Source organism: Aedes albopictus, unplaced genomic scaffold (genome assembly GCF_035046485.1).
Source record: "Aedes albopictus strain Foshan unplaced genomic scaffold, AalbF5 HiC_scaffold_114, whole genome shotgun sequence".
Taxonomy (NCBI): Eukaryota; Metazoa; Arthropoda; class Insecta; order Diptera; family Culicidae; genus Aedes; species Aedes albopictus.
This window is the reverse complement of record NW_026916526.1, coordinates 45,414-70,005: the sequence shown is the minus strand read 5'-3', so window position 1 is coordinate 70,005 and position 24,592 is coordinate 45,414. Positions and strand designations below refer to the sequence as shown.

General features: G+C 45.5%; 1 protein-coding gene across 1 annotated transcript; it reads right to left on the bottom strand.

Moving 5' to 3' along the window:
- Positions 1-330: 330 nt before the first annotated feature.
- Positions 331-24,592, bottom strand: LOC109423086 (protein purity of essence). Its single transcript, XM_019698029.3, has 9 exons — positions 24,436-24,592; positions 24,154-24,251; positions 23,643-24,079; positions 15,120-17,633; positions 9,549-13,812; positions 5,080-9,490; positions 4,531-5,019; positions 866-4,446; positions 331-798 (listed from the first exon to the last, which is right to left on the bottom strand). The coding sequence occupies exons 1-9, from the start codon at positions 24,552-24,554 to the stop codon at positions 650-652; spliced, it is 16,062 nt and encodes a 5,353-aa protein (XP_019553574.3). The 5' UTR covers positions 24,555-24,592; the 3' UTR covers positions 331-649.

Genomic DNA, 24,592 nt, shown 5'->3' with positions numbered 1-24,592 from the left:
ATGTAGTAGAACGGCAGCTCGTGGCTATTGTTCTCCAGAACAAATCACATTGCGTTTTCGCAAATAAAGCGAATGAAAACTGCTTTTTATCCGATATTTTATAGGCGGTATTCATCGGTGATCGATCACCACCGAGGGTCTTGATAAAACGTGCCATTTCCTCGATAGTTGGCTGTGAAGCATTTTCAGGAAATTGAAAAGCTAGTCTGATTTGTACCGCAATTTCCTTTTTCCATTTCGACGTTGATTTCTCTCTGAATGATCCGTCGTCATTGGTTTTCCAATATTGTGCATATTGATTGTCATCCTCAAATCAAATGTTGAAAACCATTGAAATTGCCAGAAAATTTATTGAAACGGGATAAGTTTAATAATCACACATATTGCAACAACGCGGGTTATTTATTGAGTTTATAATTGATATTATTTTCAGTGCTTGCTTTCCAGCTACTAAATAAGCAGTGCGTTATTTGTTTTAAGGTTCAGTAAACATCGCTACTTTCAGTGCATTGATTCCTATTGAATATTTTCTATGGTACGATTATAAATATTGTAGTTGAACAGTAAAGTAATAAGATTAATGCATTCAGAGCAAAAATTACCATCACCAGTCATCATCGTCGTCGTTGTTTTGAAGCTGCGACCAAACTCAAGCGTTTGAAGTTGATCCACCAGCCGCGGTACTTCCCGAGCCGGTATTAGCAGATCCCGTACCAGTTGCTGTTGATCCGGGTGAGGGCAATGACTGCAGCAGTTCGTCGATCCATTCGTCAGGATTTTCGATGTCACCCAGAAGACCTTAATTTGAAAAGAATTTACAGAGTTAGTTACACTTCTAAGAACTTTCCATCCACCAAAAACTTACCGGCTACATCGCAAAATTCGGCAAACGAAGTGCACGGTACGTATTCATCTGTGAATGTTTCCAGGGTTCCATCGGCGTGCTTCAACATGGCCTCATCGTTACGGCGAATGTAATCGAACAGCGAAATGGGCCAATCCTCATCCTTCGGGGTGGTCACCGTGCGGAAGAAGTTCTTGTAGATCAAATCCACCAGACCCCACATCAGAAGGTACGGTTTGTAGACATTGTAGTCCTTCTGAGATTTGTCGTTGGGTGCCACAAACTTGCAGATGGTGTTGGGACTAACGTGGCGAGCGTGACCGATGGCGATCATGCGCTTCAGATGAGCCAACTTGTTACGGTTCCAAATTCCGGGGGTGTGCAACGCCAACGACATTGTGATCAAATAGAGAGGACCTTCCGACTCGTAGGCGCATTCCAACCAACGATCCGATGGTTTATGGGTGATATAGGCAGAAAGAATCATTTCCTCCCGCGAGTACGACCGCGATGAGAGCAGCGTGTACAAACTGTAGAACAGCAAATAAGGAACTAAGTGCATGTTGGATTGTGGGCCGCCTCCTCCGGCATCTTCGTGGAAGCTTTTTTCTTGAGCAAAGCGTAGCAGCAAAAGCTTCAAATCGTGGATTGAGCTACTGAAAGTGATTTCACAGCGCTGGGTAGACTCCTGCATGTAGTTATTGTGACGAGCCATTGATGACGAGAAAGATGATTCGCTAACATCGGGACCCCACAGCGGAAGAAGACCATTGCAACGAGTGTTTGCGTTCTGCAGTGAAGCACTTTCCCACTCATCGCGGCTCCTGGCCAATCTGATGGCCGACATGTGACAGTCAACGTGTACAATGTTGAAATGGGTAACCGTGGTGTATCCAACTGTCTTCTTCTGTTTCATTTCGAATTCCTCGACGTTTGCTCGTTTGGTGAAGGTGTAAATGCCAAGAACTTTGTTCGGTTGACAAGCGTAGCCTTCACGGCAAATGAAACAAGCCAATCCGGTTTCTTCGCGCAGTTTTTCGATCTGTGAGAGAATTGATCCTTTCGCTGTTACCTGACCCTTTTCGTTGGTTCGCATTCCCAGAGCATCCAGCTGTTTTTCGCGAGTAGCCATCGCAAGGCGTTTCTTCTCGGCTCTGGTGAAATCACGAACTTCCTGGACACGCTTGGCCGTTGCCGGTTCAGTACAAAGAGCTTCCAGTAGGTTCTCAGCCAACGATCCGACATGTTCGTCACTGGAAACTTGCTCCAAACGATGAATAATTGGGATTATGTCCTTGGCGACGGCCAGCTGAGTTGCTTCATGTTTCGTGGCCAGTCCAGTCAAAAATCGAAGAATGTACTTCAGTGAAGCTCGCGAGATGAATTCCTTCAACTCGTCGGAATCAGTCCTCAATAACGTCGGCTTAACACATGGAGCGTGACTCTTGATGTACTCCAACGCCTTATCCACAATACCCAGGCTCATGATGTAATCCTTGAGGATGCCGCCGATTGAATTGTGTTCAATACCGGTTGTTAGAACACAAAACAGCTCCATCTTGAACTCGTCCTCCGGGGAACGGTCAGCGTCGAATTTGTTGAAGTCAAATACTTCCTTGAAATGTTCACAGAGCAAAGCCATCTTGATGTCATTGCCGTATACAAGGGCAGCCAGCACTCGAATAAGATGACGCAGAACTGACGGGCTATTACGAACATTTGCGCAGTTTGTGCAGGATAGCAGAGCTTGAACATATTCGGGACCTCCGAAGGTAAGCGAAAATTGCAAGAACGAATCCAGAGTATCGGATGCCGCCTTGGAAAGAATGGTTTCCATAATTTCCAGCAGCTGCTCGGTCACTGCCGATTGTTGGGCATCGTTTTCGCTTTGCAGACACAACTGAAGCACCTTTAGAAGGGTGTTAATTGCTCCAAGCTCCGGTTGGCAAAGAACCTCCTGACAGCGACGGACTTTCACACTCAGCAAAAATAGTTTCAGCAAAACTTGGAGTAAGGTTCTTGATCTCGACACATTCTGCAGGCTTCCGATTCGATCGAGCATCACTTTCAGACCATCGCAGTCTGCCAGAACGTTTGCCATCCGATACAGTTGTTCATTGTCCACTTCTTCTTGGCTCTTGGCATTCAACGTTTCGATGAATTCCTCCGTTGCATCTCCAAGAAGACCACGCATACGATACACGATCCTCATCGCATCACGTTCGCCGCCTTCCTGAAGCCAGACCTTCTTGTAGACTTCTTTTACCGGTAAATCCAAACTAATGATCTTGTTGTGCACCAGCAGTTCCATTCCATTGTCATCGTCCAGCAGTGCCACCAGTTCGCAGTCGATGCAAATCTTGTTCTTGACATCTCTCATCAGTGGGCCCAATCCGGCTTCGTTCGAGGGATACGGGTTGCCCAACATTCTTCCCTGTAGGAAATCTTCCTGCTGGGGATCTTTTTCCAGGGTCAGGAAGAATTCTCCTACATCGTTCTCTTCCGGATGAATGATGGAACAAAGTCGTTCGAACATGAACACCGGAGTTTTGACGTCCGAAGTTGGTGTCTTCCGAACGGTATCGATACAAACAGCCATGAATGCAGCAGTTTCTTCCTCCGTCCCGGTCGTCATTTCCTCCAACATTTCTAACAATTTCTCCTGGGCATCATCGATCAGGCGAGTCCTTTGCACCACCAACTTTCTCAAGTTTAGGTAACCTTGCAAAACAGATCCCAACAGTTTACCTTTGAAGGCCTTCCGAATGGGCGGGTTATCCAAGAACATCGCCATCATTTCCACCAGCTGCCTCAAGGCATAACCCTGCGCCAAATCCGAAGAAAGTGTCGTTTCCTCCAGACGATGAATTTTGTCGATCTCCACTGTTAGAAGATCAGCGATCAGTGAGAGGACTCCTTTCAAGGCCAAATACTGACGCCAAGGTGTTTCGTCGGCTAGAATACGATAGAGAGCAATGAATTCAGCACTGGCCTCACCACATTCGCCAATATTCTTGAGGAAACTAGTAAGCAAATCGAGTATCTCCCGTTTTCGTTCCGGAGTTCTGCTCAGGGAAGTTACCAAAGCGCACGCCAATTGACGTCCTAGACGTGAGTTGGTATTGAACAGAACCGGTTGCAACCAAGCTGCGGTCAACTCCAACGGAACCGCATTCACGCCTTTGTTGAGCACTCTTTGGCGCCATCGTTTTCCGTATTTTTCAAACAGGTAAGCATTACGGTAGCGACTTCGCTTCTGTTCCAGTACCGAACGGTAGCTACTGATGGGTGTGGTCGCTTCAGTTTCTCCAGCTGCAGAATCTGCCGCTAGCGCCAGCTGTATAGAATTGTCCTCGGCGCGCGGTGTCGCTGTTCCGGTAATTGGTGGCATGCGGGCTTTCCAAGCCGAGAATGAATGCTGCGGATCTCCAGTAATCCACTTCTCGTAGCTGATGGTGAGTCCCTCCGTTGGTTGCACGGTGCACAGATCCTGAGTGGTCAGATCTTTGTTGGTCTTACTGATCGGCAACGGTGGACACATCAACGACTGCACTATGCGCAGACACGGTTGAATTACGGCCACCGCAGGTCCACGTACGTCTCTGTAAAGCGTTAAATATTCTCAGTTATATTTAATTTCTCAATTAGTGTGAACGTGAACAGTTCCTTAATTTTACACTACTTACCTCGATGCTTGCAGGAACAATTCGATAACTGTCCGCAGCTTCAACTCCCAACATGAATCGTCCTGGGCTGTCATTGCTTCCAACAATCCCATTTCATGCCTCACAGCCGAGTCCAAATTGGCCAACGGCACTGTTCCACTGAGCGCCATTTTCACTCGATCCTGCAACAACTGACACAGATCCGACGTGGCATCCGGAAGGTCCCGCGTCAACAGGCACAGCAGTTGACGAACTTCATCTTGGATTTGATTGGTTCCTCGGCGTAGATTGTTGAGCGCTAGCTCTTGAACCAATCCCTGGTTGCAGAGTCCAATCCGACACGGCATATTTGAAGCCATTGCTCTCAGCAGGGTCAAACATTGTTCGGTCGATGCCAAGGCGCAACCGTAGCATTTGTTCAGCGCAACGGCCTTATCCGTTGATGATCCAGTGGCTATCGGTCCACCACTCGTTGAATCCATCTGGCTACGATCGTACGCCACCAATTCTCTGCGGAAAATTTTACATTTTTGTAAATCAGAAAAATATAAATCCAACTTCGTCACTTACCTTCTACAAGCCTGCACCTTTTGAATGATCTTGCTCAACTCTTCAAACGTTGATTTGGATTCCACGCAGTACTTTTGCGCTAGCAACTGGATGACCTTATTCACTTGAGACGAACCAACAACCGATCCGATTAACGTTTCATCCAGTGTCCGGTCCAACTTGTGTTCGGCCACTTTTTGGACCAGCAGTTCCAAAATTTGCTTGTTGTTCTGCAACGTTTTGTACGACCGGTCAGCCTTGTCCAACGAAGCGTGGATGGTTTGCACCGTCTTGGCTCGGTCTTCAGCCGATTCGATCGGATCAACTGCACAGCATGCCCTTCCGAAGATGCTGTAGTCGAACTTGGCGTACTTGCAAAAGCCGCACGAGTGGCAAAGGAACGGATCTTTTTCGTCGTAGTTGATCGCACGACATTTGTGACACTGGAACACATTCTCACCGCAGTTTCCGCAAACGCCGGGATTGGCTGCAACGGTGGCGCTGCATCGAGGACACTGAAGACTTTCGCTGGATCCGCTCACGGTTTCATAGAAATCGGCATACTCGATCATCAGATTGCACGCCGTTATCGGAAGAGAGAAATCGATCTTAACGTCCGTCTGTCCGGACTGGAGTGTAACCTTGCGAGCCTTGTGCCACATCGAGGGACGATTTTTGAGCTCAACCACTGCCTGCACGGTTCGATTGTTGTAGTAGATGTTGATGGTGCGTACCATCTTCGCTCGTTTTAGATCGGCAATGCGAAGAATAATCTTGGAAATAGTATGGCTTTGAACCAACTTTACAATCGTCGTAGTGGTTGTGAACTTGGAATCCACCTTGACCGTTGAAAGTTTGATATTCGAGTAGGGCACCTCTGGATTATTGCAAACCAAGCACGGTTCCGACTCCAGATAGAAGCCTTCCAATTCCAGGACGTGTCCAAGAGCGGTGTAAATTGGTGCATTAGGATGCTTCGATAGCAACTCATTTTGCTGACGAAGAACGGAAACTGCCTGAGCCGTGTAGTCGGGAAGTTTGTCGCTGAGTGACTTGGTGTTGAGCGTGAGGAAACCCAACAGGTCTACGAATTGAGCCGTTCGTTTTCCGTAAGCCGGCAACAATGGCCACAGTCCCCATAGACATTGCAGCAGCAACTCCTTGTTGCCTTCGTTGCTATTTTCATAGAAAGCGTACACCAGACTATGAGCTTGCCAACGGATGGCCGTTGAATTGGTTTCCAGGAGGAAGCTTCGGATGAATTTGGTCAGATTCTGGAACGGCACCTGGTTGAATATCTGAGTAACGAGAGCCACACATTGAGCCGGATCGAATTTTGATTCTGTTGCCGTGTCGGATTCTTCGGATTTGTCACGATCTTTACGTTCTTTCAGTACTGATATCTTCATGCTTGTTGAGGATGCCGATCCCGAGTCCTGTTTGACACCCTGAGTGTTGCAGATGGCTGATTGCAGCAGTTGCAGGATGATTGACGAAACTCCTTCCTCCAGCTGGCAGCAGCTTATGTTCAACAACGAGGGAAGAATGTCGGAGTTACGAACGCAGAATTTCTGCCAGTTTCCGGTACGAATCGAAGCAATCTCCTGACAGGCCCGGAAGTGTTCGGTCAGTTCTACGAGGGCATCATAGCTCAAAATAGCACTGGTGCTAGATCCAATGGATGAAATCGGCGGGGTACTGCCATCGCAACATTCTTTCACGGCTTTCATGTGAGTGTCCAAAGAATGCAGATCGCGCAGTTGGCGATATTTTTCCTTGTTGCCGCAGATGTAAAGCAGCAACTTGCGAACTTGCCGGCGTAGACCAGGAGACTGCATGTACATCATATACTCGCACAAAGTGTTCGTCATGTACTCACATAGCAGGTGATACCAATCGTGCGATGAGGGATGACCCGACGAAAGCTTCAGTATCTGGTATGGTAGACGAACTGCCATTTCCGTAAGCACTTGGGGATACAGTTCAAAAACATCGGTGCATCCCTTGACACACTGACGAGCAAAGAAGGGTTGCATATCCGGTGAGAGTCCATATAGAGTCGCCTTCAGCAGATTGTTGGTTGGGGCTCCTCCAGGTGTTGTTATTACCGGGCCGGTATTGGTGTTAGCCGTGGTTGTTCCGGATGCAAGTTCTTCGTTATTGGCGACATTCTTCCAGTGAGGCAGGAACGACTCCATAATCATCAAACAGTACGGAATGGCATTGTTCTTCATTAGAGCATTGGCAGTTGCTTGCGCTACGAAGGATGCATTATCCAGAACAGCTTGGCTCACAGCGGACGAAGACCCGCCCGCAGCTGAAGATGAAGATGATTTGGATTTTACCTTACCCATCAATACACCGACCAGACGAAGAACGATCAGTTGAACTTCAGTTTTCGAAGTGCGATTAGACATTTGATAGGTTTTTGTCGTTGGTATTTCAAGACGATCGATCAATGCTTGCAGCAGTCGATTCATCACTTGTTGATCAGCTTCCTGACTTCCGTCCAAGTCCGAGGTCAACATCAGTATAACTTGCATGAATGGAATACACTGTGAGCCGTTCACCGTGTCTAGTGTGGCGAAATTATCGACGAGTTTGTTCAAGATGGAATATCTTAGTACATGCAGTTTACACGCATTTTCTCCTCCCGTCTCTTCAGTTTCCGGAGGTGCAACCGGCTGGGGCGGAATTTGATCTACCCCGGAGGTCCTAGGTGGAGATGGATTCGGTTGCTCCTCGTAGGTTGAGCTTCTTCCTGATGTTCCACCAATGCTTTCCACTCCGCTACAGCCACTTTCCGATCCACCACTACCACTTCCGGGGTGTTCTCCTGCGGGGGATGTGCGCAGGGTTGAACCTTCCGTAGCAACGTTCGATATTTCATCGTCATCGGAACCGCCACCGGATGCATTGGATTCAACGTTGAACGATGATCCTCCCGCAATCGCCGCTGGTAGTCCTTGGCCTTGGTTCCGAATTCTGCCCTGAAATTGGGCGATGCTCTGTTGTAAAGCTGCCAAATCTGTCTCATTGTCTTGCAAACTCAATGCGATGGCAATTTCCATTATTGTTTCATCGTCTGCATCCGGAGCTTCCAGTAAATGTGGGAATCCTACTCCCAACAAAGCCTCAAGCGAAGCCAATGCTTGATTTCCGCCAGACGGCTCAAGTCCAAGGGATTCTATAGCATCCACTTCTTGCATTGCTCCTGCGAAATCCTCATTGGCCGCAGCACCGCCAGCAGCAAGAGCACCGGAACCTGAAGCTACAGATCCTCCTACAGCACCAGCCGATGACGATGGTCCGGCTGACGTTGATGGCCCGGCTACGTTCGAAGTTACCGTCGATGGAGTAGGAGTTGAGCAGACCGGCGGGCTTTCGATGAGCACTTTGCGACGTCGAATTTTCGGTCTTAGCAAACGAATCATTGCCTGTTTTGCGCTGTGGCTTATAATCGGCGCGGGGTCTAACAGCAGCTCAACGAAGAATTTGGCCATCGATTCAATCATTTCGCTATCGGACAGTGCAAATGCGTAGATGATTTCCACGAGTGAGTACACGACGGCTTCAACATGCGACAGTCCTTGTTTCACAATGGCCAGTGGTTCCTCATAGGCGGGAGTGATTTTATACAAATCCTTCATTAGTTGCATCAGCTGCTGGAGAATCGGAAATTGATTCTCGAAGCAAATCTTTGTTAGAGCCTGTGGTCGCTGAATGGCAATGCTTCGGGTCATCAGAACCACTCGATAGAATGCTTCTGGATCGATAAACTTGTAGTCCCTAGCATCGGCCATCTTTTTCAGCTGTGCGTTGATGTCAGCAAGAATCTCTTTGTCTTTGTAAGCATGGTAAGCAGTTTTGTTAGGATGGCAAGTGACGAGTACATTGCGAGCGTCCTGTTGAACCATGTTGGTCGTAGGATACAAGACCAAGGAAGTGGCCACATCAACGGCTGACTGTTTGCAATTTTCTTCGCCGTTTGGTCCGCCTAGTAGAGACAACCCACTGTCCAGCACCTGGAGCATCGTGGAAACCATTTTATCCAGTGGGGTGATCATCAAGTTGGATCCACTGTTTCCATCGCCACTGTCGCCGCCATTCAGTGAGCTGGCCATTTGTCCTGGAGTTTGAGTAGCCGAGTTCAACTGTGAAGAACCCACATCTTCCGTTTCTTCTGGCCAACCAAACACGTCTTTTGTTTTTCCGTAAATTTTGATGCTGTCTAGAATGGTGATGTTTTCGGCATCCTGTGAAGGTCCAAAGAGTATGCTGAGCTTCTTATCGCTTTGGAGGCTCTCTTCGCGAGTCATAGGGATATCGAACCAGCGGGCGCGGGTTGCCACCGTTGGCACAACACGACCAAGTATAGTGACACTTTGTGGAGCTTTGCTGACATCTTGAGAGCCAATCGAAATGCGGATTCCTAAAATAGTACAAGTAAGTCAATTAAAAGGTTATAAATTGTAACTTATCCATCTTACCCGTCATAACCATGTTGGGGTCGTTGTTCATGACATCCAGAGTGAATCCACTGGCTCGCGTCGATGTAACATACAGTCCGGTGGAATTCAAACGGTGCTTCAAATGCTGGGTATTGTAGATCTGCAACAGATCGTTTCCTCCATATTCGACCTCGTTCATCAGAGTGCAGTGCTCGAAGAAATCGATCGGGAACGTCGGAGCTGATCCAGCGCCGCTCTTGCCACTGGTTTGATTTCCACTGCTTTGCTTGCTCGCCTTTTTCGATTTCCGTGATTTTGAGTAAGCCCCTGTCTGGAACTGGTGGCCGATGGGCTGGATTTCCGGTGATAACCAGTAGCCAGTGTTCTCCGGATGGGCAGCATAGATGCGCAGGCTTCCATCCTCACACAAAAGAATCAATGTTGTCTTTTCCACGCCGGACACTGAGTGACGAATGGCTACCATGTCCATGATCTTGGCCTTCGCGTTCTGGGCCTTGATCTCTTGCGCAACATAACCGTCCGGTTTGATCATGAAGATGACAGGATTGTTGAGATTTTGCATCATTGCACAGATTAGACCCGGATGTCCGGGGATTTCTGTCCACTGACACAGTGGTTGCGTTAATGATTTGGAGAATACCTTTGACGCCGGATTGCAGATGAGATTGATGACACATTTGACGCCTTGGTTAACGTTTGTCAGTGGAGCCATAAAGTTTCGACCCGCCACGTAGCTGAAGAACAACATCTGTAGCACGTGAGAATAGTAAATCGATACTCCTCCGGCTAAGATTTGGCCGTTGTCGTCGGTGATCGACGGATGGTCCAATTCAAGGGTACTGGTGACGTAGAATGGACCGTGCTTGGCAAGGCTTTCGTCCGTCAGAGGTTGAGTGTAGATGTATCCGTGAGAGGACATGATCAACATGTAATAGGTGTCTTCTTGATGCACAAAAGTGCAGTCTCTGATCTTGCCGCTCGGCACAAGGAAATAGTACTGTGGGCTGTAACTGTCTTCAGCTAGATCGTATATCTTCACAAAATCTGCTGTAACCAAGGCCAGTTTGGTCTGAGAGCACGGTAACCAGATAGCTCGCTTGATGAAATTTCCGGTCTCAAGTTGAGGTGTTAGAACAATATGTTCGTTGGTAGCTCCGGTGCTTGTGAATGTCAGGATGTGACACTCTTTCAATCCGCAAACCGCCAGAAAGTCTTCATTCGCAGGATTAGAAGCCAGTGATAAAACGGTGCAAGGAATAGGCGCCGAGGCGAGTCTGGTGAGCGTTAACTTCTTTTTTGCAGCATCGGCTTGCTTCAGCAACGCAGACAATTGTAGAATGGTTACTTTGCCTTTCTCGTGTGATACAGCCAGTTGCTGGCGTTTGCCATGCGGGGAAGCCAAACAGCAGAGGGCCACTCGACGTACCAGATTCGACGATAGCAACTGCTTGATGGTTTGTCCTTGTTCTCCGGAGAAATTCATACGAACATTCTCGAATGCCCCTTCCTGTGATCCTAGAGTTGCGACCATAATCTGATCACTGAAGGAGTAGGATTTTTCCGGTTGATGCAAACGTTCCAAAGCATTGCGAGCTCGAAGATGACATCCCACTGTTGAGTATTTGGCGCAGTGATCCTTGATGGTCGGCATCAGGGAATTGAAGAACGACAAAATGCTCTTTACGACGACTTTCCATTGGTCGGGATTGCTCAAGGCTTCCTTAGAGCTTTCGATGATCTTCGCAAGTAGTTGCTCTTTTTCCGACATCTGACTGCCTCCAGTTTGATTTGGATGACCGGTTGGACTCGATGTTCTACGTCTCAACGAACTTGTCAAAAGGACAGAATCGGCTTCGGATGATCTTGGCAAAGCTGATCCAAGAATCGTATCATCAGCATGTCCCGAATTGCTTCTCCGAGACAAGGCTTGGCATGATCCATCTTCTTTTGCACCACAATCGCAGAAGAAATTTCCATACTTGGCGTAGCTGATGTCGTGGTTTTTGTGACAAACTCGGGCGCAAACAGAACAGACCCCAACTCCGTCAACCATTTTGCAGGTGTGACAGTAGTACCAATGTTGATTCATGAAGTCTTTCTGGGTTATCGAAAACGTGCACAGCTTATTGCTGAGGCTGTCTTCGTCGGAATCTTCTACAGCACTATCATCGTCGTCACCTCCCAAATCATCCAGGATATCTTCCGCATCTAGTGATGATTCATCGTCCCATGGAGGGTTGATAGAACGACTACCATTCGATCCCAATCCTTGCAGCAGATCGCTCATGTATTTCAAAATAGCAGTCACATTTTCCAGCTGAACAGCTGCTTTTGATCCAGATTTGGACGATTTTCCCTCAAGTACTTGATTCTTTGAAATCTCTAACCAATCAATAGCTGCCGTGAAGAGCATTGCGTGACCACGACCCTTTCCAGCATCAGCCAAAGTAATCATGACTTGCAGCAGATCGGCAAACTCAATGGCTTCTTGAACGGGACACAGCAAATTGTGGCCGATTTGGATCAAAGCTTGGAACAGCGACTCAGAGACGGATTGTGCAATCCTGTTTTCCGCCACGATGTATTTCACCAGAGCTTGCAAAAGTTTGCCGTTTTTCTCCAGAGCTTCATCCACGGTGTCGTTTCCGGTGCGACTCATCTCCCTCTGCCAGGGCATTGCCATGCACTCGTAGTCGATGTCCATTGCATCCGGATCGCCTCCTACCGAAGCATTGTTGCCGGTGTTGTTATCCGATGTGGCTGAAACGGCCAGTTGATCTGTGATGCTGGGAATGGCCGACACGGTCGCCATGTTGGTTGGTGTTGGTACGTTACTCGATGCATTCGATCCCCCAGCGGTCAGGCTGGCTCCTCTGGGACCGAGAAGAATGTGACTTAGCCAACTTTTGAGCTTCGGGGCATCGGCGTTTGCTAGTTCAGCAATGCAGCTGCTCACTTCTTCCTCGTCGAATTGCGCATCGAGTTTTTCCGATGCGGCAAACAGTTTCTCGAAGAATTGCAAAACTTTCGTGGAATACTTCTGCGACAGGTTGGTGCCCGTGAACGAAAGCAAAATCTGAACCAAATTACCTTTCTTGCTTTCGTAGAAGAATTCTCGCATGGCTTTCAATCCGATGGTTTTATCCAGCATGGACTCCCAGAATTTGATAATGTTGTGGAGAACGGTTTCATCAATGTTGACTGTCTGTCCTTGACCAGACAATTCGGTGTACTCGATCAAAAACTGGTAGCTGCGTCGAAGAATGTTGGAATACGCTAGCAGTTGGTAAGTTTCCGAATTGGAGTCACCACCCAGCAGCGATTCCAGGCATTTGTTGACAACATCGTACAGATACTCTGCTCGTAGGTCAAAAATCATCGGAATTAGAATTTCTTTGAGTTCTTCGTCCAGCTGCTTGTCGTCATAGTTTGGCAACATGTAGTAAACCAAATTGACACACGATTTAAGAGCGTGCTTCAGCGATAGCAGGATTGAATAGGACAGATGCTTCGATGTTTCCGTCAGATGCCCATCGATGACGGTTAAAGTGTGCACTTCGACGGGGAATGATCCGCTTGTAAAGTTGTCCTCACTCGCAATGGTGAGATTCTTGCGCCATTCTACAGAGATGACATCTTTGTCCTGACCGGTGATCAACGCAATCAGTTGAGTGGATAAATCCTGGCAGAAAGTATTCTTCGAACCACATATGGCGATCAGTGGCTCAATCAACGAAGCAGGAATCTGTCCGCTCAGATTTTGGAACATCGTTTTGTAGGTTGTTTCCTTCACTATCTCCAGCACTTCCATCAGCTTCGACATCAAATTACGGGTGAGATCGTTTCTAGATGCCATTTTGATCGTTTCCAGTCCAGGACCAGTAGTGCTAGAAGCATCGGCTGTCGAAGTTGTTCCTGTTGCAACGGTGAGTTGTTGTCCTCCGCTAGCCACACTGGAGTCACTTGCGTTGGAGCTGGACGATGTAGAGCTGCTATTGCTGCTGGTTGAGCTGCTGCTGCTACTGCTGCTGGACGAGCTGCTGCTGTTGTTCGTTGATTTCGTCTTTATGTTGACACCTTCCTTCTCGGCCCAACAGATGGCGTAAAGATGAGACACTAAGCTGTCGAGCAGGATAATCTTCGACAAACGTGGTTGTTCCGGATTGAACGAACTAGCAAACGATTCAAGGCCGAGCACCGTGAGTTTTAAACTGTACTTTACGTCCGATACATGATCCGTTAGACGATTCCACAACGCTTCGGCCGACTGCGTGTACATGCCCTAGAAAATTGATTTGCATTTTGTTTTCATCCATTACGAGCAAATATTCAAACTTATGGCTAGGAAATCCCCATCATAAAGAATTTTTGAGTTATTCATCTCAGAACTTTAAAATAATTTTCACATTCTAATTTTATAAAACATGTGAAATAGTGGATAGAACAATGAAAATTTGTTACGGCATAGTATTTTTTAACGCTGAAAAGTTTTAAAAATTCCAAACTAGTCCTTGGATTGGGCACAAGATTTGACTAACGAGGCGATACGGATACATCGACTACAGCTGACACTTACGCTTTTATCCATATAGGACTATTGGGCTTAGTATACACTTAGTCAATTCAATTCAAACTTCAAATATTGATGATACCCTTCAGCTCGAATTAACAGAGAATCATGTTAACCACTTTAATTTTAGGGGATAGAGTTTAAAATTCCGGATTTGGCATTTGATAAAGTAGGGTATGTGGACTAGTAATCCTACATTATAGAGATCTGCGGAGGCGGCCATTGTGAGCCAATCGTGCAGAGAGAATCAAAGTGTGAGCCAAATGAACATGCTTATAGTTCGTAGGAAGGCGTCGTTTGAACGGTATTGCAATCGGAACTAAATAAATAAAAAAAAAATTATTTTTAATATCGAGAAATTGGCGGCATATGTATGTTTAGTGAAAAGATAAAAATTTATTAATTCTGCTTTCAAAAGCTCATGCTTATGACGACACTTTTGTTGCTGAACTTGTCGAAAAAACTTCCACTGCTGCTTCTTGCTTCATTTCTGCCGATATGATTAGCGTAACACTTTTGCAATGAATTTCAGATTTCTTCGATTGCTCCGCTATTTCAACAAAATTTTGGAAAAAAAAAAATTCTACCATAGTTAGAAAATGTAAACAAAACAACTTGAACCACAACGAAGTCACGCACAAAGTTTGAACATCTAGCTTTGTAGAAAGTGTTGGCAGCTGTTGTAAACAAAACAAACAGCGTTGCCGAATCGACGTATGTAACTTCCGCTCATCTCTATGTAGAGGATTTCTAGTATTCTCTTACCATGTCAAATCGGTGGCAACAGTGGACCCCCCAGACATGTTTACATTTACAAATTTGCTAAAATAGGTAACCAAATTATCGCTTTTCAGCCTAGTTTCACCATATGGAACTGCTGTTCAGGAACATGAGTCATGGTCTCCCGGTGGAAGTTTACCGGTAGAAGCAGATGTGAGCGGGAAATTTGAGAATTATTGGTAGGGGTCCACTATTGGCTAACATATCGTAACTCTAAAATAACATGAACCATTACGTACCTGTTTCACCAAACTGTTGACGATCAGATAGTGCGAGTGGGTGATTGGATGCAAACAGCGAATCGACCACAACAGCGAGTGTAAATTCGGTATTTTCTCCTGCATCAGAGCCTCCACGTGCTGGGTCGAGGGTGGCAATCCGAGCAGCAGCTTCCAGCACAGACTGAAACAGTAGTGCACCGCGCACAGCGTCTGGAAGGGAATCTTCGCCAGGCACATGTCTGTGATGCTCAGGATGTCGATGAGAGCGTCGATCAGCCATGGATACTTGAGCTTGTCCGGGGTGCACAGGATGAAATTCCAAGCTAGGCCGTCCAGTTTGAACTCCTGTTGGATCTTGGTGTCTACCGTGGTCAGCGAGTAGAACTTCGGCTTGACTCCACTGACGCTGAGCTCGTTGGTCAGCTTGCGGTGCTTGTAGTTGTAGTTAATGAGATCGGCAATTTTGTGCTCGGAATCCATGGTGAACACGCTGAAAAGATTCCACCGGACTTGCTCGAGCAGAACGTTTGGAGGATTGTACAGATGTTTCATGAGATATTCCAGGAACAACAGCAACCTCGAAAGAAGCATTATCTGGTGATCTCGTAACGGTTTCTCCGGAGTCACAGAGCGACAAACTTCGGAACAGCGAATTACACCTCCGGCGGTAAGCAGTAGGATGGATTTCTTCTGCATAAGGTTCAACGAATGAAACAGGAAAAGAAGCAGCTGTGCGTGTTCTACGTTGAGATCTTCGATTTCAGACTCGTTCGGGATGATTTGGTTCGAACAGACGCCTTCGACAAGAGTGTTCACCAGACGATGCCAGACTGAAAGGCAAGCTGCTTCCTTTTCTTGCGATGGTTTCAGCAGCAGGATCTGGACGAGCACGGCTAAAGTTCTGGAGTAGACTTGCAGGGGCCAGATGTTGGAATCTTGAGTCCATGGTGAAACGCCGAGATGTAGCAGCAGCGCCGATTGGAGCGATTCATTCAGCAGGGAGTTGGATATGAGATTGTGGAGATAACGTCCAACTGCTCCGGAGAACTTGACCATGGAGTTTTGCCATTGGAGGCACCCGGAGTTTTCTGGTTCGCCTCGAGCTGAATCGCGATCCAAGTCGCGAAGAATATTGGCGAGTAATACCATCTGCTGCTCGCTAAGACCGGTTCTCACGTAGCGGTTCAAGTAGATGTGCTGTCCACCGAGCGAAGTGTCGAAGAAGTTAAAGATCAACGAACTCAAGTTGAGATATTCGTGTGGTTCGTCCTTTGCTGGAACCAGGTTGCTTCCGTGGCGTTTTTCGTCTTTCTTTTCCTGCTCCTGTGATTCGGTCATTTCTTCATTGGCTTCCGGTGATAGGGTTTCCTTGAACCAGAGGCCTAGGTAGCTGTCACTGTCTTCCTCTTCCGGTTCGCTTTCTTCCGAGCAGGAAAAAGTGTCGTTGTAATACGTCGTCGAGTCGCTGTAGCTCATGGGTTCCCCCTCGTTAGTGTTCTTGGTGTTTATTCTGCGCAGAGTGCATGCCTTTCGATACGACACGGTAGCCAAGAAGGTCATGAGCTGTTGCAGGGTGGCGCTGTTCAATACGCGAACCACTCTCTGGATAGATGTGTACTGGCCGAGGATGTCGAAACCAGCGGACTCGATACTGCTGTATTCTTCGTCATCGGAACGTGAATCGATCTTCAAATCGTCGATTAGCTCCGTCAAGAGTGTGATGCTGTGACGAGCGATGGCCGCGTTGAGTACGCCGAACCCTTGTTGGACTTTGAACAAATTCACTCGTAATGCGGGCGTCGGTGCAGCAGTGGATGCCATTTGGGGAACATCGAGTGTTTTCAAGGGGCTTCTTCCCTTCAGGTTTTCTTCAGAAGTCTTCACGGAAGCCGTCTGTTGGACAGTGCTACCACTGGGATTTCCAGACGCTCCCATGGTTCCCTGGATTCCGGATATCAATAACCACGCTCCCATACAGACGTGATTCTGGTAGATGTGAGTTCGGGTAGAATTTTTCAAAATGGTTCCAATTTTGGTGAATATCTCCAACGCACGATCCACTACAATTCTGGCGTAGTCTTCCTCTTCGTCGTTTTCCTTTTGCGACTGAGTGCTGGATGACTGTTGTTCCTTTTGCTGGAGCTGCGTGGATGAAGCACTCTTCTGGGATCCGCTGGCGGCCATGGCCAGCACGCTAATTGCCGTGGACGTTAGAACGGCACAATACAGAGCGGACATCGCGCACTGCGAGAGCAGCGCAATCTTGGTTGGGGTAAGCGGTTCCACAACGGGCAGGGAGACCGCGAGCAGCAGGTTCGAAATGTCTGATTCAATGTGGGAAAGGTTTGCTTTGACAGCTCCGGCTTCCACAGTCGTAATCGGTAGATAAAGTGGTTTTCCTTGAATGGTGCATTCCTCATATTTGGCGCGATACTTGGCCAAGGTTGCCAAGGAGTTGGTGCACCATTTGAACAGCAAATCTCCTCCGTTGGTTGCTTGCAGACACTGAAGGTTGGATTTGATGAAAAGATCCTGAAAGTAGCATTAAATTAAAATTAATAAACCAGAAACATAGTTGTCCAATATTTTCTAAATAACCAAAAGACGAACACGTTCTGAATGATGGACAGCACTTCTCTGACAGTGGTAGGTCAAACTGCGTCCAAAACTTTCCGTCATCAACAATGTACGGTACCGGCGACCGCCACGGTACAACCTAGAGCGATTGAAGCAACCGGATGTTGCTTCAGCATACGCACAGAATCTCGGGGCGGCGTTGCCAGACGATGGTGAGCTCGATGTGGCCCCTCTAGAGGACTGCTGGAGAACAGTAAAAGCAGCCATCAACGACGTAGCCGAGACCAGCATCGGGTAAAGAGACGAGGAACGAATGGTTCGAAGAGAAGTGCTGAGCGATTTTGGAGGAGAAGAACGCAGCACGGGCGGTAATGCTGCAGCAAGGTACCCGGCAGAACGTGGAACGATAGAAACAGAACCGGAAACAACAGACGGACCCGCCTCTATCGGAGAAAGCGACGTCTGGAAAAGGTGGAACTGCTGAGCCGTTCCCAGGAAACACGGACGTTCTACCAGAAGCTCAACGCATTCCGCAACGGCTTCCAGTCGCGAGCCGAAATTTGCAGGGATAAAGACGGACGTAAGGTGATCGAAAGATGTTACCAGCACTTCGATGAGCACCTAAATGGCGTGGATATCATACACTGAGGATACTGTTCGTATGTTTTTCATAGTTCACATCTTATGAATCAGTAATTTTTATTGTTTTCATCGTTTCATAGTTCTCGTATGCTTTTCATACTTTGAAATGCGAAATTCATAAGATTTGTCGTATGAAAAATCTCAGGGTGTCCATTCAAATTCAGTTTTCCGATTCCCGGATTTTTCCCGGGTATGATCAATCGCAAATAATTGTTCAAGTAGGACAGTACTCGGTGCATTTTTATACACATAACCAGGGCGCAAAATTTTCGAGCAGACGAGTTGAAGTTCACCGTGCGGCAATTTTCATTCACTTGCCTGCATATTCATATTCAGCTGCTCGATACTCGTTTGTCAACTGAATGAAAGTCAATGAATATTTGTAAACATCTTACAAAGTGTTAAACTGCTGATAAAATGTTAACGTTTCGATTACATTTAACGGTGCTTTACACGGATCTTTTCTCATTTGATTGTTGTGGAGTGTTTTTGGAAGGAATCGTAGCCATAAACGTAGGTATTTATGAAGATGTTTCTCGATCGGCTTCATATTCAATGACTACGAATTGACTGACTGTGTGAAGAGGGAGAGCGAAAATGAATTTGTTTGTTTTAAATATTCAGTGCAGAATCATTCAAATTCGTGCTGTTTTCAGTCAATGACTATGAACATTTTGCACCCTGCACATAACTTCTATAACTTGATACTAATTTTGAAGATTTCCTGACTCCAAAGTTATTATTTGAAGAAACTATCAAACTCCACAATCACCGACGTGAATTTACCTTTCTTATGCGAACATTGAGATAGAAGTCTGTTGAAAAGGTCCTTCGTATAACAAGGAAATGAAATGAACATATTATTGAAATTGGATTGTGCTACTTTTCCCCGAATGTCGATTCCCCGAATGTCGTTTCCCCGAACGCCGATTCCCCGAATGCCGTTTCCCAGAATGGTACTTTTCCCCGAATGACCCATTTCCTCGAATCACACCCTTCTTAATTTTATAGGCGGTTCTTTCAAGTTTTATTGCTCCTCAGACCTGCTGAAACCCTGCTGAATGAAGAATGGTAGTATGACTCCTTCTTTCCGTTGCTGCTCGTTCTTTCTAGAACCAAATTGATTCCAACGATCTGTCTAACTATGGTCATTTCGAACAAGAATGTAATATATAGTCTTTTCGGGGAAACGGGTCATTCGGGGAACTGACTTTCGGGGAAACGGGCCATTCGGGGAACCGGCGTTCGGGGAAACGACATTCGGGGAACCGACATTCGGGGAAAAGTAGCACAATCTTGAAATTGATGTCACTGCTTGATTTTTTAACGAAAATTTTGGCGAATATCATAAAAAATATCGAAACTTTTTTGGTAAACTGCCTGGTCTTCAAAGAAAATCACGTATCAATTATTTCATGCATTTTGTGATAATCTTTATGTAAATTTTTGTTCTGATTTCATCGTCATTTTAAACAACGTATTTACTGAATCTAAAATCCATATATAGACTGTTTCAGAAATTGTAAATACACTAACGATTGACTGCCATTTCAGTTTGAGCACAATATCCAAAAATTTTTCTTCTAGCTCTTATAGTAAACATGCTAACGAAGGAAATAATACCAACTTTGTTGATGTTTCTTGTAAAAGTTAAAAAATAGGGCTCTGTAAACTAGATGATTAAAATTTAAAGTTGCACAAAGCGGTCAAAAAATGTAGCATAATAGAAAAGGAAAAAATCTCACAAATAAAATATTTAATTTCCACACACAATAAAAATTACTGTATCGATAAGAAAAGATATTTCTCGATTGGTAAGAGTAATTCTTACTGGAAAATTTTATGAAGAACCATCATTATGGAAGTTCTCAATGCGAAAATTTGTTTTTCAAATTTCTCAACAACACCAGGAGCGACAAACGTTAAACAAACGAATGTGTTTATTACTGCTAACTGCATTCGTTTTTGTGGTATGGTAAGCTTTGCCATCTGAAGGATCGAATGAGCTGAAAAAATAAATTTATTTAAATTAAATGCGTTCAGAAAAGCTTAGAAAATGTGTGGTAATTCTTATGTTCCATAGAAAACCTTAAAAAATAAGAATCTCGATCTTAGAAATAATGTTGTGGAAATGCCTACATCGCTTTTTCCCAGAATTTGATCAAGGCATTCCTTAGACAACTTGTTGAGAAAGCGAATGTGATATTTTTTGGTATTTAGTGATTAATAATGTTGAATACATTAATAAACACCTTTGTGCAAATGCAAATTTGGAGAATGAAGTTAATTGTTAGAGAACTCGACTGTTCTTCAAAATATCAAAATAATTGAAAGGAAATACAAAAATATGGAGCACAATATGATATATTCTGGAAGAAGTTGGTGAAAATCATTAGAACAGCTCATTTTATTTAATAAACAAAGTGTATTTATAATTTCTAAAACACTGATTTTCTTCGAATTTTATAGAGAAGTTCTTCTTCAATAATATCTAGAGGATATTCAACAGTTCTTCCTTCAGGAAGTACTTCAAGGGCTCTGCCAAAAATCTTCACCAACAACTTTTTTTAAAAAGCTGTCTTTGCCTAATATGTATTGCCGTAAAAATATCAAATTAGAAATTTCTTAGTGGATTCCATCAGAGAGCCTCCCTGTGTTGTACTTACTTTTCAGATTTTTATTTGAATTTCGCCTAAAGCATTTCCAAAACTCTGTATAGAAGCAGATCGATACAATCGGTCAGGCATTTTTAAGAATTTCCTCCTTGATTGCTGCCAAAGGGATAAGATTCAAACCCTTTGGAGCCGGCAGCGACATGACCCCGACGATGAAACCGACGATAACAAACGTTGTCGATACCTGCGAGGTTACGGCAGCAGTGGCGAAACTATCCGTCTCCAAAGGGTCAGAAGATTTGGCAAATATTATATAGAGTTTCACTAAAAATGTCACCAGAATTCCTCCAGGAACTGACACATATTTTTTCACACGCATAAATTACTTCCTCTACAATTGGCTTTTTGGTCCAGATAAATTATGAGCGGGGTGATTCTATTACATCCGACGTTTCGGCCCTTGGTTTGGGCCTTCTTCAGGGAGGTTATAGGGGTATCATAATTTTGCCAATCAGTCGGTCGTTTACACAATTAGCGTAAAAATCTCTTTGCCGGAGGTACCATCTGCAGGTTTACAGAGTTCTCCAGGAATTCTGACAGGGCCTGCATGAACTTCTTCGGTATTTTTTGCTAGAATCCTGCTGTTAGGATTTTTCTAGCAAGACTCAAAAAGTCCTTCGGGAAATCTTTCAGAAATCTGATAATTTCGCCTAGGAAGTATTTCTTTTACATGAATTTATCGAAATCCAACATGAACTACCAACACTCCCGAGAGGCTGCCTGTTTAAAACAAATAGTCAACCGGCAACTCTGTTAATGTTGCTATCATTCAATACTTGCTTGCCATTAATGCAGTACAGACAGACACCATAAACATTTTCCCGGTGCATTTTAAAATTTCCCGTGTTTTTCCCGTATTTTTCCCGGTGATTTCAAATTCCCGGGTTTTTCCCGGTTTTCCCGTATTTCCCGGATGGATGGACACCCTGTAAGAAGCATCGTATGAAAATCATAAGATGTGTTATGAAACACCATTGCTAAGAAACAACAAAACTTTTATTGGCTTCAAACCACTTCAACTTCCGAAGCGTCGATGGGCGTATGAGTAAAGCACGCGCTCGCCAACCTTGACGTCCCTGGTTCGATTCCAGGTTGAAATTTTTTTTAAATTTGTGCAAAATACTTCATAAAAATATGTATGATAGTCATACGACATAGTTTCAGTTTTTATACGTTATCGGTATGATTTTCATACGTGACTGTTATGAAATTTATACAGTAACAGTATGACAATAATAGTTGGCACTATGAATCCAAAATCATAGTTCGTAACTATGATTTTCGCAAGAAATTCTTGTGGCAAAAAATCATAGTTGATTCGTATGATTTTCGGAGTTTCAGTATCCTCAGTGTAGGCACGAAGGACCACGAATGAGCTAACTCCGACTGAGAGAAGTTAAGAATAACATTCACCAGCTCAAAACCAACAAAGCAGCTGGAAAGGATAGTATCACAGCTGAACTCATCAAGATGGGCACAGAAAAGTTAATCGCCAATCTGCACCGGTTGATAGTTAGGATCTGAGAATCCGAGGAGTGGAAGGAAGAGGTAATCTGTAATTCACAAGGAAGGCGACCATTTGGAATGCGAGAACTTCAGAGCAATCACCTTTTTAAATGATGCCTACAAAGTGCTATCCCAGGTCATCTTCCGTCGTCTGTCAGTGTCACCTAAAATGAATGAGTTCGTGGGAATTTATCAAACCGGTTTCATCGATGGCCGGTCGACAACGGACCAGATCTTCATCGTACGGCAAATTCTCAACCAAATGCCGTGAATGCCATATCCTAAAGCATCGACTACAAAGCGGCATACGACAGTATCGACCGCATAGAGCTATGGAAAATCATGAACGAAAATGACTTTCCTGAGAAGCTGACAAGACTGATCAAAGCAACAATGGACGGTGTGCAGAACTGCGCAAGGGTTTCGACTGCACTATCCAGTTCATTCGAATCTCGCCGCCGGGGACTGCGACAAGGTGACGGACTCTCATGCCTAGTCTTGAACATCGCTCTAGAAGGTGTAATGCGACGAGCCAGGCTCAACAGCCGGGCTACGTTTTTCACAAAATCCGGTCAATTTGTGTGCTTTGCGGACGGCATGAACATTATCGACAGAACATTTGGAACGATTGCAAGATTTCCGGATGTGTTCGCTGCTGATCCGGTTGACACGAGGCGTGGAGTGCAGAGATCACGATGGGCGGACCAGGTGGAGCGTGACTTGGCAAACCGTGGGCGTCACCGAGGATGGAGAGCGGCAGCTACAAATTAAGTATTGTGGTGTACTATTGTTGATTATGTGTATTGAGTTTTCCTAAGCTTTTTTGGTTGAAATGCGAAGAAGACGACTACATGTTGCTATAGAAACAAAAAGAATAATAATTTTGTTTGTTTTGATCAAGCTAGTAGCGAAAGAGAGAGTTGACGAAGAGAAATCGATCAAGTCAGTTAGGCCCTTATGAAAAATCATTGTCGAAATGTAATATGTGCCGGAGTATCTTTGGTGGTGGTTTAATTGACCTAACTGCCAATGTTATCACAGAATCAGTTGAGAAATGAAATATTGCAAAATAGTTGGGGCTCTGACAAATATGCCTAACTTGTTAATCACTCTGAAACCCCCTGCAAAAAGTAATACTAACCGTGCAATCAATCTGCTCCTCGCTGAGCGCAGCAAATGTAAACACTCCGGCGCCTAGCGGAGTCGTCAGCTGTTGCAGGATCACGGTGGATAAATCCGACCGCGAGCGCTTCATTTCGCTTTTGGGGCTCTCCTTCTCCGATCCGCTTCCACCGGAACTGACGACGACACTTGATGGTCCGCCGCCGCTGCCCACGGAGGGCGACTTTCCATGCACTTCCGGATACTTGAGATACTTCATTCCGGACGCGGAGATGATGGACGAGGCCGACGCAGGGCCCGACGAATGTTCCGATTCCTTGCGGCCTTCGCAGAGAACCTTCAGAGCCATCAGCAGAATGCTGGGCTTGTTCGGTGCCTGCGTGTCCAGATGTTGCAGGATGTAACGAATCAGGACGGTGGCCGCTTCGGTGATTTGCGGAAGCTGTGTTTGCGATACTGAAATTGCACATCGGGAATGCATTTTTTCTGATCAATGGCATATTTCGGAAAAAATCGATATTGTTACTTACGTGACGTGACTTGATTGGTGAGATTTTCCGCCGCCAGCACGACAAAGCTGTCGAAAAACTGCTTGTGGCCGGCATCGTGGTCGAGAATTTCATTTTCGCTGAAAAGAAAAAAAAATCCATTGTGTGACACATCCGGATGATTACATTGCACAAATAGTGGCCCCCAAGCGCTATGCAATGGGGATCCACTGGCAGCCATTGTTGCGAAATTTAGGACCCAATTTTCAATCGAGCATAACTTGATGGAAAACACCCGCCAGCGGAAACTAACTAGCCACCTACCTTTGGATGATGGTTTTCACCAAATTGAGTACATCGTTTTTGCTAATATTTTCACTTGAACTGTTTAAAAAAGGTTTTAAAACGGCAGCCCAATCTACTCCTCCCGAATGTGCAGCCATCTTGGTTTTCTTTTGTGAAAAAAACTACACTGCACGGA

Bases quoted from the DNA above. Each gene is read 5' to 3' on its own strand.
- LOC109423086 (XM_019698029.3), bottom strand. From the start codon at position 24,554: ATGGCTGCACATTCGGGAGGAGTAGATTGGGCTGCCGTTTTAAAACCT. The intron at 13,813-15,119 runs GTACGTAATGGT...TCAATTTTCTAG, and splicing joins TCAACAGTTTGGTGAAACAG to GGCATGTACACGCAGTCGGC. The intron at 4,447-4,530 runs GTAAGTAGTGTA...AACGCTTTACAG, and splicing joins TTGTTCCTGCAAGCATCGAG to AGACGTACGTGGACCTGCGG.